At 44.7% G+C, this 18,827-nt stretch overlaps 1 protein-coding gene across 1 annotated transcript in view; it reads left to right on the top strand.

Moving 5' to 3' along the window:
• Positions 1-18,827, top strand: part of ABCA2 (ATP binding cassette subfamily A member 2) — a 233,890-nt gene that overhangs the window by 45,512 nt on the left and 169,551 nt on the right. Inside the window, exon 3 of the mRNA XM_089675055.1 lies at positions 17,656-17,749. Coding sequence (XP_089531181.1) covers positions 17,656-17,749 — 94 coding nt within the window. The remainder of the gene's footprint in view (positions 1-17,655; positions 17,750-18,827) is intronic.

The raw sequence follows: 18,827 nt of genomic DNA, 5'->3' as shown, positions 1-18,827 counted from the left end.
ACATCTAATAAAGAGCCACGTGAAGGTGTCACATTATCCTGATAGATTCTCTGTTAGGTAGAATTAGCAGATAATTGGGGAATACAGCTACAAGAAAGCAACTTCTTCATTAGGCGATGCGGGGGTACAGACACAAACTAATATGGGAAATCTTACTAGTGGATCCCCCGAGGAAACCTTCAAGTTATTCCTTTTGTATGTGCCCATCCAGACCTGAATGGTCATTTATTGCATTCTCCAATAAATGTTATTACGTGTATCAGAGTTTTTAAAAAGTATTATTTTTTTCATAAAATGTTGTACTTTACTTTTACGGGAAACTGACACATTCACATGGGCATACACAGTGGTGTATTTAGGTTTTGTGCTGCCCTAGGCAACACAAAAATTGTGCGTCCCCCCCCCCCCCTCCCCAGTGAGAGAGAGGTTGCATGGTGACAGTAGCAACTAGGATGTAAAGGGTGGTGACAATGAAGAAGGGGTGTATACAGTGTATTATGGGGGGTGATGGGGGAGCCATAGCTGTACGAAGGGTGTGATGGGTGTATACAGGAATTGTGGAGTTTGATGGGTGGTGAGAGGTGCAGGAGGGTTTATGTGATTGGTGTATGCAGAGTATAGTAGGATGAGATCTATGAGATCTGCTGGCAGGGTATGTTGGGTGTAATGGGAAGTGTTGGGTGTCAGGTCTCTGCAGGGAGTGGATGGGTGTTTGCAAGGCATGGTGGGAGGTAAATTCCCTCTGACTCACAGACTGAACCCCCCAGAGTGATCTCCCTCCCCCCTACAGAGACTGCCCCCATATACACTGATTCCCCCCCCCCCCCTACACCGCCTTCATATACACTGATCCCCCCACAGACTGCCCCCATATACACTGATTTCCCCTCCAACACAGACTGTGAATGAGCTGTAAAGTGGTTGTAAAGGCTCAAGGTTTTTACCATTTTTTTTAATGCATTCTAAAAAAAACCTTACCCCCAGGCAGTACCCCCAGTCTCATCAATACTTACCTGAGCCCCACCGCGATCCAACCACGTGCACGACAGCCTCAGCTGTCCTGGGTCTCTGCCTCCTCATTGGCTGAGACAGCAAGCAGGAGCCATTGGCTCCCACTGCTGTCAATCACAGCCAGTCAGCCAATAAGGAGAGACGGGGTGGGGCCAAGCCATGGCTCCGTGTGTGGAAACACGGAGTAGCAGGTGCCCCCATCGCAAGCTGCTTGCTGTGGGGGCACCTGACAGGAGAGAGGGGACAGGAGAGCCTGCAGGGACCTTGAGAAGAAGAGGATTCAGGCTGCTCTGTCCAAAACCACTGCACACAGCAGGTGAGTATAGTTTGTTCCAAAAAAAAAATGAACCTTTAGAATCGCTTCAAATCTTCTTCTAATGACTTCTAAAGCTACGTTCACACCTATGAAGTTTGCGTTTGAGCCGTTTCTGCATTGTGTTTTGCGTTGTTTTTTTTTTTTATTATTGTAGCTAGGCAGATTTAAAACGCAGCAAAAACATTCTACATGTTTTTTTGCAGCGTTTCCAATGAAGTCTATAGAACCAAAAACAAAACTTTTGGCATAAAAAAAAAAAGTCCCTGACCCTTTCCAAAAAACACATTGGCTGAAAACGCAGAGATGTGAACGTGTCCTATAGGAAATCATATTAAATGGACTGGACTGTGTTTCTGCAAAACGCTGTGGAAACCGCTTAGGTTTGAACCTAGGGTAATGCATTTACATGTGTTTAACATGTGTACATGCAAAAAATCTGCAGATATGTATGGCCCCAGGCGCTGCTGTGTCCGTCCTTTTTTCTTTGTTTTTTTGCACGCTGCTAAATGCGGTGCACATTTTTGTTTGTAGACACCACTGAGTTTATGACCCCATCTGATCCTATAGTCCTTTGTTTAGATACGTATAAAACTATACGTTTTGTGCATTGAAAGATGGCGTTTTAAATGCCCATGTGAATGAACCCTAATACACATCCTCGAATAACTTGGCCTGTAATAGGTCAATGACGGAACTGTTGGCTCCCTTTCCTATCCAGCCCACACTACATTCTCCAGCAGAGCCACAACAGATAAGAACTAGGGAGACAAAGGAGCACTTCTTGGAGTAGAGGGCAGCTGTCCTTTGTACTAGGACTGCTCACTCATATGAGCTGTCTTGTTTCTCCAGTTGAATCATACACTCCCACGTTTTATTTGGAACTGACACATTGAAGCATTGTTAGTGACCATGTGATATTGTAGATACAATTTTATAATGGTTTCTGAATGTATGGACCTGTTCACATCATATACAGTCGGCTGAACTGGGCAGCCTTGCCCAACAAAGTCCCATCGCAATCTGCCTTGAGTCCTGTAAGTTCGGTGCACAGCTGCAGTGGTGTGCGCTGAATAAAAAGGACATGCACTACTTCTTCTTTTTTTTTTTTCTTCTTTCTTCGGCTCATCGTGTTGAGACAGGGCACAGCATTCACTAATAAAGATGTCACTTAGTAACATTTCAATAAAGTTGAAAAGCGTAAACCATGGGATGCATGATTTATGACACCGTTCATTCAGCACCGTGAATGGGCCCTTATGCAGGCCATAGATGGGTCGAAAATCGGCCGATTTTTTTTTTGGCCGAAAATAAAATCGTCCGATTTTCGGATCGTTAGTGGGCTGATTGTTTGGCCATTTTTCGGTATTTTGGCAGTTTTTCTTATCGGTAAAGTTGGAAAAAAATCAACCGATTTTGCCAATTGGCCGATTTTCGCGGCAATGATGGGCAAATCGGCCGATCTTTTTACCGATAAAAAAATCTGCGCATGAGCCGTGACCTGCAAGAGGAAGACAAAAAGAAGAGGAAGAGGATGAGGATGATGAAGAAGACGAGGATGATGAAGAAGACGAGAATGATGAAGAAGACGAGGATGATGAAGAAGAAGAGGATGAAGAGGAAGAGGAAGAAGATGAAGAAGAAGAAGAGGAAGAAGAAGGATGAAGAAGAAGAGGAATTCCAGTCCGGCAAAAAGTGTCCCTGCAGGGAGCTCCGCTATTTCTTTGACAGTTCCTTGACATTTATAGCGGTTGCAACAATGTATCTATTTGTTTCCAAATAAAAACATCTATATCCTAAATGGATACAAATAGATACATTGTTGCAACTGCTATAAATGTCAAGAAACTGTCAAAGAAATAGCGGAGCTCTCTGCAGGGACACTTTTTGCCGGCTGTAGACGGGATAAAAATCGGCTGATTTTTTTTTTTTTTTTTTTTTACCGTTGCTGGTAACGTCGGCCGCTTGAATGACCGATTTTTCATTTTTTTTAAAGAAAAATCGGCCGGTTTTCTCCCCATCTATGGCCTGCATTAATGCTTTTCTATGAAGACCAGAAGTTCAGGGAAGCAGCAACGTGAGAGCCATCAGCATTCTAAGCTACAAATGCCAGGGTTAGAATGTTACCATATAGTTTACTGGGAAAGGTTTATTTTTGTTTTCACTTTTTTTTTTTCTATCTTTTATTATATAAAACTTAATTTTACTCGCTATCAGCCTCTTGCATTTCATGTACAGCAGAGCTCAGACTGGGAGATGGAGCACAATGAGCCAGCCACTTTTGCTGAAATGTTGCTAACCAGGTGCTTGCTAATAGAAGGAGAGATGAGGATAATAGAGAGGAGATTATTAGCCTGCTGCTTCTCTTTTCACTGTTCAGTCACAGGTTGGGGGACAAGACATGTAAGCCCCAGTTCACACTATGAATCGCTCAGGAACGAGCTGTGTAGTCCTCTGAAATTCACCTGCGATTCAGTGCAGTGTGATTTGAGCACATTAATTTTGAATGGGCTCAAATCCCACTGCATTGCACCAAAAGTGGTGAATACTCTACTTTTGGAATTGCATTGCCACTTGATCGCATGGTACTTTCGTAGCATATGATCCGATGCAAGCAAATGCACTGCATATGCATCCTGTGTTTGGGGTGCTGTTAATTTAACATTGACACCTGCTGCAGATCCCAGCTGTTTTGAAGGGGAATATCAGAGTTTTCCCACACCACATCTTAGGTCGGCCATATATGGGTAGATTTCCAAATGATTTTTCGTTCGAAAATCGGACCTAAGAATAATCTGCCAATTTTCGCTCTGTTAATGGGGCAATGGCACTGGCCGATTTTCGTGGTTCCTCCCCATTTCGTTTATCGGGCATGCTGGAAAATTTGTGAAAAAGGACCGATTTTCGAAAATCATTGGTGGCACCATTGGATTAGAGAACGAACAATGTTTTAAATTTTTCAATTGCAAAATCGTTCAGCATTCAACCCATGTATGTCCTGCTTTGGTGTGAAGGTAGCCTAAAGTAGGCCATACATGGGTCAAATTACAAATGACTTTTTGATCGAAAACATTGCTCATTCTGTAATCCAATGGTGCCACCAATGATTTCGAAAATCGGTCGTTTTTCACAAATTTTCCAGCCTGCTCCATAAATAAAGTGGGGAGGAACCACGAAAATCGTCCGGTGCCATTTCCCCACTAACACTAACAGGTCTGATTTTCAAATGAAAAATCGTTCGAAAATCGACCCATGTATGGCCGGCCTAAGCGTTAGTTTACTGCAGTAGGTAAAAATCAGTTCTTCCCCCTATAGGGCTAGTTCACCCCAGAATGTGGTGCGGGAAAACGGTGTTCTGAGTGAGTTTCCCACACCACGTTCAAAACGCACTGGGTGTGCGATGTGCTGCGAGCGTACATATATTCCTAACGACACCCCAAACAAAGATCGCAAATGTAGTGCGTTTTGCCTGCACCAGATCACATGATACCACAGTACCCTGTAATTGGGTGCAGTGCATGCATTACTTTTTGTGCAATCCAGTTCAATTTCAGCCCTTTTCAAATGAATGGACTGAAAATCGCACTGCACTGAGATGCACAAGAATTGCACAGGAACCTGGACAGTGTCCCTGTCTGATTTGAGTGTGAACCGGCCCTCAATGCAGAATACCTGTGTTCTGGGCATACGGCTCTGAAAACATATGGTACTAAATGTGAGTACCACTCAGTACAACGTCCAGCAGCAGAGTACTTCAGCCTGTTATAGACTTTGACTTTGTGGTGTTGGATGCTCCAGGACTTACAAAAACGTTGGGGTTGAATGCATGAAGGCTAAATGTCCAGTGTGCGTGGGGCCTTATTTAGAGCCTTGCACAAGTCCAAATGTGATTTGTTCTCAAAATGACAAATCGGCTTCTGTGCCATTTCTTTAATATATACACTGCTCAAACAAATTAAAGGAACACTTTTTAATCAGAATATAGCATCAAGTCAATTAAACTCCTGGGATATTGATCTGGTCAGTTAAGTAGCAGAGGGGGTTGTTAATCAGTTTTATCTGCTTTGGTGTTAATGAAATTAACAACAGGTGCACTAGATGGGCAACAATGAGACAACCCCCAAAACAGGAATGGTTTTACAGGTGGAGGCCACTGACATTTTTTTCCCTGCTCATCTTTTCTGACTGTTTTTGACTATTTTTGCATTTGACTAGGGACAGGGTCACTACTGGTAGCATGAGGCCATACATGGACCCTACAGAGGTTGCACAGGCAATCCAACTCCTCCAGGATGGCACATCAATACGTGCCATTGCCAGAAGGTTTGCTGTGTCTCCCAGCACCGTCTCAAGAGCATGGAGGAGATTCCAGGAGACAGGCAGTTACTCTAGGAGAGCTGGACAGGGCCATAGAGGGTCCTTAACCCTTCAGCAAGACTGGTATCTGCTCCTTTGTGCAGGGAGGAACAGGATGAGCACTGCCAGAGCCCTACAAAATGACCTCCAGCGGGCTACTGGTGTGAATGTCTCTGACCAAACAGTCAGAAACAGACTTCATAAGGGTGGCCTGAAGGTTCTCTAGTGGACCCGGCACCATAGAGCTTGTTGGCAGTTGCCATTGAACACCAGAATTGGCAGGTCTGCCACTGGCGCCCTGTGCTTTTCACAGATGAGAGCAGGTTCACCCTGAGCACATGTGACAGACGTGAAAGGGTCTGAAGAAGCCATGGAGAACATTATGCTGCCTGTAACATCATTCAGCATGGCCGTTTTGGTAGTGGGTCAGTGATGGTCTGGGGAGGCATATACAGACCTCTACAGGCTAGACAATGGCACCCTGACTGCCATTAGGTATCGGAATGAAATCCTTGGACCCATTGTCAGACCCTACGATGGTGTAGTGGGTCCCGGGTTCCTCCTGGTGCACGACAATGCCCTTACTCATGTGGCGAGAGTATGCAGGCAGTTCCTGGAGGATGAAGGAATTGATACAATTGAATGGCCCCCATGCTCACCTGACCTAAATCCAATAGAACACCTTTGGGATATCATGTTTCGGTCCAGCTGATGCTGCCAGGTTGCACCTCAGAATGTCCAGGAGCTCAGTGATGCCCTGGTCCAGATCTGGGAGGAAATACCCCAGGACACCATCCGTCGTCTCATTAGGAGCATGCCCCGACGTTGTCAGACATGCATACAAGCACATGGGGGCCATACAAACTACTGAGTACCATTTTGATTTGCTGCAATGAAATTTCAGCATAATGGACGAGCCTGCTGCATCATTTTTTCACTTTGATTTTTGGGGTATCTTTGAATTCAGTCCTCTGTAGGTTGATCATTTTCATTTCCATCAAACGATGGGGCATCCTTACATTCCTAACACATTACCCAGTCCATATCAGTATAGATATCCAGCATGAGATTTTTCCCCATTGAGATCTGATGTGTTTGCAAAGTGTTCCTTTCATTCTTTTGAGCAGTGTATATTTATTTTTAATAAATCTGGAGTTTTCCTTTTTGGCTTCCCAGTAGAGGATGTGTGCCTCCTTCTAGTTGGTCGCCTGAAAAACAAAAGTAACATTTGACCCTCGTCTCTTTTCTGTGGGCCTTCTAATGGTACTTGGTACCAAATGAATGGAGTATAAACCCCTTTTTCTTTCCGGACACACATAGCCAGTGTCTGCCCCATTATATTTATCACAGTGATTTGTCATAATCAGTGCCTTGTTCAGAATAAAGCCCTCGCTCCTCTACCAGCCTAGACATCGACCTTCTGATCTCAGATTAGAGTAATTTTTTATGTCTGTTATTTACTGCCTGCTGCCATTGAAGAACTACAAGTCCCAGTTGTTGGCTGACAGGGAGTGCTGGGTCTTGTGGTGTCCTCATACGCATCTTTGATTTATGTTGTCACATATCTTCTATTATAGGAAACTCTGCTGTGCGTAGCTGGTAGTTACAATCAGGTTCCGATGATTCCGGGGGCCGTTGTGCCTTGTAGACATAGGAACTCTTCTGTGTACAGATTGTAGTTCTGCAGTACACCGGGTACCTACAGGTTACCCACATGGTGGAGTAGGTATAGGGGCACTGGATTTCAAGAGATAAGTGGTAATAGATTACCCTTACAGCATGATTTGGGTTGACTTGAACTTGAAAAATGCACATAGAAGTTTGCTTTGCTCTTATATGAAATTTGTCATAGCACGGCAATTGTCTCGTCTTTTCACGTGGTAGAAAACTTTAGCAGTCTCCTGCAATATACTGGATTTCAGGGATATGTTGTGATAAACTATTTTGCAGGCTGATTTAGGGACCTGACTGGGTTAATGTAAAATAGTTGTAAACCCTTACATACACCCAGTGAAGTGACTGGCCTCAGGGTACTGTTTATCTATAGCTATCTGTGCCCTATTATTATTATTATTACATCGAGTTTATATAGCGCCAAAGGGTTTGCTCAGCGCTGTACAATAGGGGGGACAATACATGGCACAGTACAACAAAAACAGACAGGGTACGAGGGGTAAGAGGGCCCTACTCTGGGTTTTGAGGGAGTGCCTGAATGTGGGGAGGGAAGGCGACAGTCTGGTGGATTGGGGCAGTGAGTTCCAGAGGATAGGGGAGGACCTGGAGAAGTCCTGCAGTCGTGCATGGGAGGAGGAGACCAGGGAGCAGGATAGAAGGAGGTCCTGTGAGGAGCGAAGGGTACGGGTAGGGCGGTACTTGGGGATCAGGTTGGTGAGGTAGTCAGGGGCAGTGTTATGAATGGCTTTGTAGGTCAGGATTAGAAGTTTAAATTTGATGCGTTGGGCAATCGGGAGCCAGTGGAGGGAGAGGCAGAGGGGGGTGGCAGAAGTGGAGCGGGTGGTGAGGTGGATGAGTCTGGCCGCTGAGTTCAGGATGGTCTGGAGCGGGGAGAGCCTGCACTTGGGTAGGCCAGTGAGAAGAGAGTTGCAATAGTCAAGGCGTGAGATGATGAGGGAGTGTACAAGAAGTTTGGTGGTGTCCAGGGTGAGGAAGGTACGTATCTTGGCAATGTTGCGGAGATGGAGCCTGCAGGTGTTTGTAAGTGATTTGACATGAGGCAGGAAGGAGAGGTTTGAGTCAAGAATGACGCCAAGGACTTTGGCTTGCGGGGCGGGAATGATAGTGGTGTTGGTGGTGGTGATGGATAGGCTGGGGGGGGGGTGTGGGCAGGGGGAAAGACGAGGAGTTCGGTTTTGGAGAGGTTAAGCTTGAGGAAATGGAGTGACATCCAGTCTGAGATGTCGTTTAGGATTATATAGCCATTCAAAGTGTAGAAATTATACAGGATCTCTCAGCTCTGAAAAGCAGAGGGTGGGGAGCTGAAGTTACATCAGTGAGAAGAGCTCTGAAAGCTGATTGGAAAGAAGGGACACTCCCCTCTCCACACAGCACACAGGAACAAAGCTGAGGCTGTCAATCACAGGCTGTGCCCGCCCCATCACATTTTTTTTCTTGGTGTCCAGAAAACTTATCAGAAGTGACTCATGCAGATAGCAGAGGAATGAGGCAGCAGACAGAAATGACATGTTATTACTCGGGACAGAGACAAGTACACACTATAGAGGGATATGCTTTGTTATATTTCATGTCTGAGGTTTACAACCACTTTACCCTCTTCCCGACCGCACTATAGAAGAACTACTGCTACAGGACAGCAGGGCTGCACAAAATCACTTATATATACGTGGTTTTGTATTTTTAGGTAGGGGATGGCTTCAGCTGTCGATCACTGGGTCCTGGCCAGGGATTCCCTGTGCCCATCAGTGCTGCCTATCAGTGCTGCCTATCAGTGCAGCCTCATAAACACACATCAGTGAAGGAGACAAATTACCTGTTTGCAAAATTTTGTAACAGAAACAAAGAAAAAACTTTTTTTTTCTTTTTAATTTTTTTGCTCTTTTTTTTGTTTATAGCGCAAAAATTAAAACACGGCTCGTAAATACCACCAAAACAAAGCTCTATTTGTGTGAAAAAATTATAAAAATTTCATAGGGGTACAATATTGCATGACCGCACAATTGTCATTCAAAATGCGACAACACTTAAAGCTGAAAATTGGCCTGGGCAGGAAGGGGGTATAAGTGCCCTGTAGGCAAGTGGTTAATAACAAAAAGTCAAAAATATTGTTTTTTTTTTCTCAAAATTGTCAGTTTTTTTGTTTATAGCGCAAAAAAATATAAAAATGCACAGGAGATCAAATACCACTGAAAGAAAGCTCTATTTGTGGGGAAAAAAGGACATAAATTTAATTTGGGTGCAGCGTTGCATCCCCGCGCAATTGTCAGTTAAATTAACGCAGTGCCGTATCGCAAAAAATGGCCTGGTCAGGAATGGGGGGGGGGGGAGGGGAAATCCTCAGGAGGGCAAGTGGTTTAAAGTGATTGAAAAGGTTCTGATTTAAAAAAAATAACAAACATGTCATACCTACCTGCTCTGTGCAGTGGTTTTACACAGAGCAGCCCCAGTCCTCCTCTTCTCAGATCCCCTGCCAACGCTCCAGGCCCCCCCACCTGCTGAATGCCCCTGGAGAAAGTTTGCATTCCCCCTACGTGATTTTGTCAGCACAATTTTGCACACAATTCTATGTTTTGCATTCACTTGAAAGGGCTGCCCTATCCGTGTTTGTCACCAAAAAAGAAGCTTCTGTTCCTTTTGCAGGGTACAAGCTTCACGTGATTTCCTGCGATAATCGCAGCAGAATTGTATTGTGTTTGGGGCACCAGTGAAGGATAATGGCACCTAAACGCACACTGCGGATTGCGCTGAGACTGCCACGCAATTTGGTGTTACTGTTCACAATTCGGAATCACGGGTAGAATGACCACAGTTCATGTGAATGGGCATTAGTAGAACTGCAAGCTCTAGCAGTCTCCTGTAACATAGCAGCAGTCTCTGGCCGTGTTTTGTAACTTTTTCAGCTGTCTTCTATAATTTGTCAGCGGTCTTCGGCAGCCTTCTGGGATTTAGCAATTGGCACTAGCAATGTTCTCCCAGTCACTGCTACATTATTTGTGTAATAAAACAGACTGCTCCACAGTATTTTGCTACAATGTAATGTTTACAAAATGTATCAGGAAAATGTTACATGTATCTAGGGATCTGCATCAATAATTAAATATCTGTTGTAATCCTAAACTTGTATCAGTTTCCTTTTCTTTGTTTTATTTATACATACATACATACACATAAATAACTTTTTAAAACCTAATTAAACGCTTTCCTGCTGCACTATAGCAGAAATACTGCTAGATAGGGGCAGGGGTGAGCAAAATCACATGTATATACACGTGATTTTGCACTTTCGGGTAGAGGGGAACACGTGAGCCCTACCCTCGCCACCATTCGTGGCCTCAGCTGTCCATCGCCGTGTCCTGGCTGGACAAAAACGGGTGTAACCGGATAAAAACAGATCTAAACGGGTGAAAAACGGACGTAAATGGATGTAACCGGATGAAAAAACTGATGTAAACTGATGAAAAGCAGCTATAAATGGATTAAAAATGGATGAAAAACAGACAAACAGATGTAACCGGACAAAAACAGATGTAAACGGACCAGGGGCGAACTGACAACTCAAGGGGCCCCCGGACAATAGGGGATCATGGGGCCCCGTATCCTTGCCCAAACTCAAAAAAGCCTATGAAAAAGGTACCAGGGGCATCTCATGGGGCCCCCTACTGACCTTGGGCCCTTGGGCAGTGCCCGAGTTTCCAAATGGTCAATCCGCCCCTGAAACAGACGTAAATGGATGTGAGAGGATGTAAACTGATAAACCGGATGTAAACGGATGAAAACACAGACAGACGGATGTAACCGGACAAAAACAGATGTAAAAAGATTAAAAACAAATGTAAATGGATGTGACAGGATGTAAACTGGATGAAAAAACTGATGTAAACTGATGAAATATGGAGGTAAACGGATGAAAAACAGATGTAACCGGACAAAAACGTATGTAAATGAATGAAAAACAGACATAAATGGATGTAAACAGATGAGAAAACTGGTTACATCCATTTACGTCCATTTTCTTCTGTTTTTCATCCCGTTACATCCGTTTTTCAGCCACATTCATCCGTTTACATACGTTTTTTTTATCTGTTCCATTTTTTTTTTTATGGAAGAAAAGTAGGGTTTTCTTCCCTTCAAAAAAATGGATGTTAATGGATACAGACATTAACGGATGTAAACGGATGATCATCCATTTACATCTGCTAGTCCATAGAAATACATGGGTGTCCGATTGAAAATTTTCTCAAACGGATTTCCAACAGTGAATGTGATTTTTCTTCAGGAAAGTCAATTCATTCCAAAATTGATTGTTAACCACTTGCCCTCCACCCTATAGCAGAAGTACTGTTACAGGGCAGCACAGCTGCGCAAAATCATGCGTGTGTATATATATACGTGATTTGCATTTCTGGGTAGGGGGCGCGTGCGCACCGCCCTACCCGCACCGCTATATGCAGCTGGGGATGTCAATCTCTAGGTCCCGGCTGGCAATTCCCAGCTGGCACTTAGTGATCATCGGCAAAACTGACAGGGTGTAAACACAGGTCTCTCGCCTGCAGGGGCGGACTGACAACTCATGGGGCCCCCGGGCAATTGGGGATCATGGGGCCCCTGTGTCCTTGCCCACACTCAAAACACACCCAAAAAAGCCTATAAAAGGTACCAGGGGTATTTTATGGGGCCCCCTACTGACCCTGGGCCCTCGGGAAGTGCCCGAGTGTTCGAATGGTCAGTCCGCCCCTGCTCTCCTGTCACCATGGACATGCTGCTTTGTATCTCTGCACAGCAGGGCAATACAAAGCAGCATGTCTCCAAAGTAAAACTGCACACAATGTAAAACACACAGCACGCAGTTAACCTGTTGATCGCCCTAGATGTTAACCCCTTCCTACCCAGTGTCATTAGTACAGTGTCTGCTTTTTATTAGCACTGATCACTGTATTAGTGTCACTGGGGATGTCAATGGCAGTTCCCACCCAGTGTCAGAATGCCTGCCGCAGTCCTGCTATAAGTCGCTGATCACCGCCATTACTAGTAGTAGAAAAATGAAAATAAAAATTCCAGTGTATATATACCGCCATTTGTAGATGCTAAAACTTTCATGTAAACCAATTAATTTACATCTGTTGGGATATTTTTAGCAAAGACATGTAGCAGAATACATTTTGGAGTAAATTTATGAAGAAATTTTAATTACATTTTTTTTACTTGATATGTTTTATAGCAAAAAGTCAAAGGTTTTTTTTTTTTTCTTTTCAAAATTGTCGGTCTTTTTTTGTTTATAGCGCAAAAAATAAAAAACGTACAGATGATCAAATACCACCAAGCTCTATTTGTGGGAAAAAAATTACATAAATTTCATTTGGGTGCAGCATTGCATGACCGTGCAATTGTCAGTTTAAGTAATGCAGCGCCGTATCGTAAAAAAAATGGCTTGGTCAGGAAGGAGGGGGTAAATCCTCAGGAGGGCAAGTGGTTAGGAGTCACACGGGGCTCTTTTCTGTGGGTCTTTGTGTTCCCAGCACAGGGATGCACAGGTGTTGCGTGGATCCCAGTGCCAGTGTCCCATTCATTTCTATTGGGATGCAGCCACTGTGTCCTAATGCTATGCAGGTAAGTGCGGGTCCCCTGTATTCGCTCTTACTCACCCACATATCCTGTTAGGACACAGCAGCTGTTAGTGCAGCCACATGCCCCAATAGAAATCAATGGGACACTGGCACGGAGATGTACGCAACACCTGTAAGACACAATGGAGCTCCCCATGTGAATGGACCCTAAAAGCAGATGAAATTTTCAAGTGCTTTTGATTGCCATTAGTCAAGTCATCAAATGAGAACTTTCATACAGAAATCTATTCGTGTATGGCCAGCTTTGGTCTTGCACCTGCTTCCTTTCTTTGAGTGTCTGGTCCCTGTATGTTGGTGTGAATTCCTCATTGTAGAGAATGCCCTAGAGCCATTGATATTCCACATCTGTATCGTCCCCCCTCCCTGCAGTTGGTGGAGAGCACAAATTGACTGTCTCGTAAATGGGTCATAGATTCCTGCATGCCCTATGAGGATTTATCAGTGCTACTTGTCGATCCTCGCCCGAGGGGGGAGATGGCAGAAGCTAGCTCGCTCTCTGCGTCACAGGCTCTGTGGGTGGAAGGGGCTCTGATCAGCGTACAGCTCCGGCACAGAGCGTCTTAATGAGTCTCCCAACATCTGCTCTGTTTACCAGCTTAGCGTGGCTGGCTGTCTCCTCTGCGCAGAGCTATAGACCTCAACCTCATTATAATATGGACTCTATATGTTCAAGAAACACCCTTGCTGTGTCTCATTCTCCATTCTGTAGCTCTTGTTATCAATACCCTCTAAACCCATGTATATTTTCCAAATGACAAAGAATATACATAATGTGGAGTGCTTTGTAATACGTTTGTTTAAAATATCTTGCGTTACTCTTACTATGCTGAGTTTTATTAAACTACCAGTCTAATAGAAGGTCCATTTGTAGGCTGAACTCTGGGTGAAGAGTGGAGACCGTTACCCTTGCAGTGGGTCCACTTTGCATGGCAAGGGTTAACTGCTCATTTTGCCTAGGGCAAGGGTCTTCAAACTGTGGCCCATGGACCAAATCTGGCCCGCCACAAGATTTTATCTGACTCTTTGATGCAGGAAGGAACTTTGATTGAGACTTTGATGTGAGAAGGGTTCTGGAGGGACTGTGATGTAAAGAGGACTCAATGTAAGGTGGACTTTGATGGGGGCTTTGATGTAAAGAAGAATCAGTGTAAGGTGGGCTTTGATGTAAGGATGACTCCATGTAAGGTGGACTTTTATTGGGACTGTGATGTAACCAGGACTCGGTGAAAGGTGGACTTTGATGGGGACTCTGATGTAAAGAGGACTCCATGTAAGGTGGACTTTGATAGGGACTTTGATGTAAAGAGGGATCAGTGTAAGGTGGACTTTGATGTAAAGAGCTATCAGTGTAAGGTGGGCTTTGATGTAGAGAGCTATCGGTGTAAGGTGGGCTTTGATGGGGACTTTGATGTAAAGAGGGATCAGTGTAAGGTGGACTTTGATGTAAAGAGGGATCAGTGTAAGGTGGACTTTGATATAAAGAGCTATCAGTGTAAGGTGGGCTTTGATGGGGACTTTGATGTAAAGAGGGATCAGTGAAATGTGGGCCTTGATGTAAGGATGACTCCATGTAAGGTGGACTTTTATTGGGACTGTGATGTAATGAGGACTCAGTGAAAGGTGGACTTTTATGGAGACTCTCTGATGCCAGGAGAACTCCATGTAAGGTGGACTTTGATAGGGATTCTGATGTAAAGAGGGATTTGTGTAAGGTGTACTTTGATGGGGACTCTGATGTAAGGTGGACTTTGATGGGGACTCTCATGTAAGGAGGACTCAATGTAAGGTAGATTTTGATGGGGACTCTGATGTAAAAGGGTTCTGATGGGACCCTGATAAAAGGGGTCTCTGATGGGCTCAAGTTCATTTGGAATTTATTTGCTTTGTTTCCTGAAGTGTGTTTTGTGTGTGTATGTATTTTTTTTTTTTAGTTGTTGTGTTTTTCCTAAATTTATCAAGCGGATTACAAAACAAATCCAAGTACAATCTATTAATTTAAATCTGATTTCTTCATTTATAAAAATTATTTTTTTTGACCTGTGAAAGATTGTAAATCATACAATGTGGCCCTCATACTGAATAGCTTGGATACCCCTGTAGCATTGGCTGCAACTGTATGTAGCATTGGCTGTACACAGTTTATAGAGCGCTCACAGGTGCAGGCACAGGTAAAAGTGTGTTAGGACCAGCATGGTCCAAATGAACTATTTTTAAAGTGACAGGTAGCAGAAGGGTTATAGACCATTTAGGGCATGCTAAAGTGGTCTCTCAAGCAATGTAAATATCATTTAATAACACAGTGCTATTAGTGTTTGCTGTAACCCACCTTGTAGTATATTATTTAGATCAGGGGTCTTTTCAAACAAAGGACCAGTATACTGTCCTTCAGACTTTAGGAGGGCCGGATTAGGGCCAGTGAGGATAGAAAATGTCCTGGGCCCAGCATTAGTGAGAATAAACACGGCCTCAGGGTTGTTAGTAGGAGGAGGAGTAGTGCCCCAATCATTGGTATTATTGGGAAGAATAGTACACCAACATTGGTTTGATGGGAAGAAGTTCTGCCCCATTGTTGGAGAGGAATAGTGCCCCAAGGGCCAGATAAAGGGTAGCAAAGGGCCATATCTGCCCTCGGACCGCAGTTTGGAGACCCCTGATTTAGATAACCCCATAACTAGCTAAAAGATCTCCCCCAGCTGTTTGTATGACTGAGAATTGTGTAAATACTATTTACAGAAAGTTACACTGGATAGTTACATTATGAAACGTTTAATAATTAAACTTGTTCCGATTATGAATTAAGAAGAATTTACTGTGTGTTTCCTGTTTGCTTTATGTTGAATACGCCTTGCAGCGATCTTTGATAGGAGGAAATTTAATTCTGTTGGCAGAGATGTGCCTTATGTATAAATAGGGATCATTACAGGGAGAGTCTTGTGAGCGCATATCATTGTAATCCTTATCTTAAAGGGGAACTGACTAATAAAAAAACTGAGCAGGCAAAGTCTCTTCTGCAATAACAAACACCTACCTGCTCAGTTTTCTTTGAATGCACACTGAGATGCATATATGTAGCTCACCATGCATTGCCAGCGCATGCCTTCTGTGCAGGAATGACGAACTCCCGCGTGCATGCACTGGATGATGTCATTCTGTCACTGTCCAATCAAGAGACTGAACACCTGGGGAGAAGATGACAGTGATTGGCGAGGGATTTGGCCATGGCAGTGCGGGAATGAGATGACACCCATCATCGCACAGTACCCCATTCCCCATACTACCCCCATCATTACACAGGACCCCTTCCCTATACACCCCCTATCATTACACAGGACCCCCTCTCCCATACTACCTCCATCATTACCAAGACCCCCCTCTCCCATACTACCCCCATCATTACACAGGACCCCCTCTCCCATACTACCCTCATCATTACATAGGACCCCTTCTCCCATACTACCCCCATCATTACATAGGACCCCTTCCCTATACACCCCCTATCATTACACAGGACCCCCTCTCCCATACTACCCCCTCATTACACAGGACCCCCTCTCCCATACTACCCTCATCATTAAACTGGACCCCCTCTCCCATACTACCCTCATCATTAAACAGGACCCCCTCTCCCATACTACCCCCATCATTACACAGTACCCCCTCTCCCATACTACCCTCATCATTAAACAGGACCCCCTCTCCCATACTACCCCCATCATTACACAGTACCCCCTCTCCCATACTACCCCCATCATTACACAGGACCCCCTCTCCCATACTACCCCCATCATTACACAGGACCCCCTCTCCCATACTACCTTCATCATTACACAGTACCTCCTCTCCCATACTACCCCCATCATTACACAGTACCCCCTCTCCCATACTACCCCCCATCATTACACAGTACCCCCTCTCCCATACTACCCCCCATCATTACACATGACCCCCTCTCCCATACTACCCCCATTATTACACAGGATCCTCCTACATACTTTTCTATGCTCCCACCATCATTACACAGGACCCCCTCTCCCATACTACCCCCATCATTACGCAGGGCCCCCTCCCTCCAGAGACCCCTGCATTAAAAGCCCCCACAGCCGTCTTGATAGTGTCAGGCAAACACCAGGCACACCCGGCCAAACCCTTGGGTGAAGACAGTCTTCAGCGGGTCAATGGTCTGCTACTTGTCGGATTGGTGACGGAGAGGGGTTGGTGTGGCTATGCCTGGGACTGACGGGCACTCTCTCCGGACAAGGTTTACCTTACCAAGCTGGCCAATCCCCGCAGAGGCCGCAGACATACCAATCACCCAACCAATCACCAGTGCCCCCAACATTCTCCTGAGCAATAGCCAAATCCACTTATTAACTATTTGTGGGCAACCCAGGCTCAGGGGCAGCTCAGCTGCTTTGGGCACAACATTGACTGGGCCTGGGGCAGTTGCCCCTTTTGCCCTGCATTAAAGATGGCCCTGGGAGGGGCTGAGGAACTTTGTAAATCAGAAGACCAGAGCCTGCCATCACCCTATAGGTGAAGTGCTCTTTCATTTATTGGCCAGCCTGCTAGTAACTTCCTTTAGAACCTTCACCATGACTTTTTTCCGTCATCTTCCCCCATGGCCATGACAGTGATGTTCTTTTTCTTGTGTTTCAGTGGGTGCTTGCGTTTGAGATCTTCATCCCTCTGGTACTCTTCTTCATCTTGCTCGGACTGCGCCAAAAGAAGCCCACCATCCCCGTGAAGGAAGGTAAGATGTTCAGCCATGCTGGCCTTATCACCGAAACGGTTAAAGCGTCTGTCACCTGCGGAGGCCAGTCCTGTCTTCACTAAGGAAGTGGCAGTCAAAGTTCGGTGACAGGATGGTGTAATAATCTAGTTATTGTGACAGCGGCTCATAAATCACTGGTGGCAGTAGGTGACGGCCCAATTCTTGTCTCCTTGGCTGAGATGTATCTTTTATATTATGGATCTCACCTAGAAAAGCTGGAGCAGAGAAGATAGCTATTGCTGGTAGCAACCAACCAGGCTTCAGATTTTTTTTCAAAGCTGCCGAGGGACAATGAGATGTTCTAGCAGACAGATTGTTGGGGGTGATGGCTCAACATTTGTGTGGGATGGTTTTCAAACCGGTTTTGTTTGTACATTACACATCATAATGCCTTACACTGGAAAGTGTCCTTGGATGTGTTATTAGAAATCTGATTATTTGGTCAAAACCACTGAGTGCTGTACATGAAACAAAACCATAATAATCCTTTCTCTTTTACAGGCACACTCCAGCTGAATAGGGAGCTATATATTTTTAGTCTTGAGGCATAAACATCATGAATTCACTAGGAAATCGTTATGTCAAGCCAGGAACTGATGAAAAATCTATCCAAAGGGGACACAGGCAAAAACAACAACTGAGCCTGGCTGCTCACTACCTGCAGGCTGCAAGAAAAAAAAAATCAAAAAGCAGATTCTTCCATCTATGCTGTAAATGGACAAATTCCCCTGCTATGTTACTTTATTCTGACAGCTGTCAGAATACCCACACAGCAGCAGCATTTGATTGGATGCAGCTGCTGTCTGGCCGACATTTGAATTTTCAGGCAAAGGATGTCAGGGGGAGAGGTCAACTGGCTACTTGCCAAACAAAATTCACACAATGTATGGATGGTTTAATTCCTAGTAGCATGGGGAAAGGCTAGAACCTTTGAATATGTATTTTATTGGTGTCTGTGCCTTCTGTCACTGTGAAAACATCTTCCTCCATACGGGAGTCACAGATAGAGATAAACACCTCACAAAAATATTAAACCTTCCTCACCCTATCCTAAACT

This window comes from Staurois parvus, unplaced genomic scaffold (assembly GCF_062004578.1).
Source record: "Staurois parvus isolate SC_StPar_1 unplaced genomic scaffold, SC_StPar_1.0 ptg000154l, whole genome shotgun sequence".
NCBI classification, from domain to species: Eukaryota; Metazoa; Chordata; class Amphibia; order Anura; family Ranidae; genus Staurois; species Staurois parvus.
This window is presented reverse-complemented; position numbering and strand designations above follow the sequence as displayed.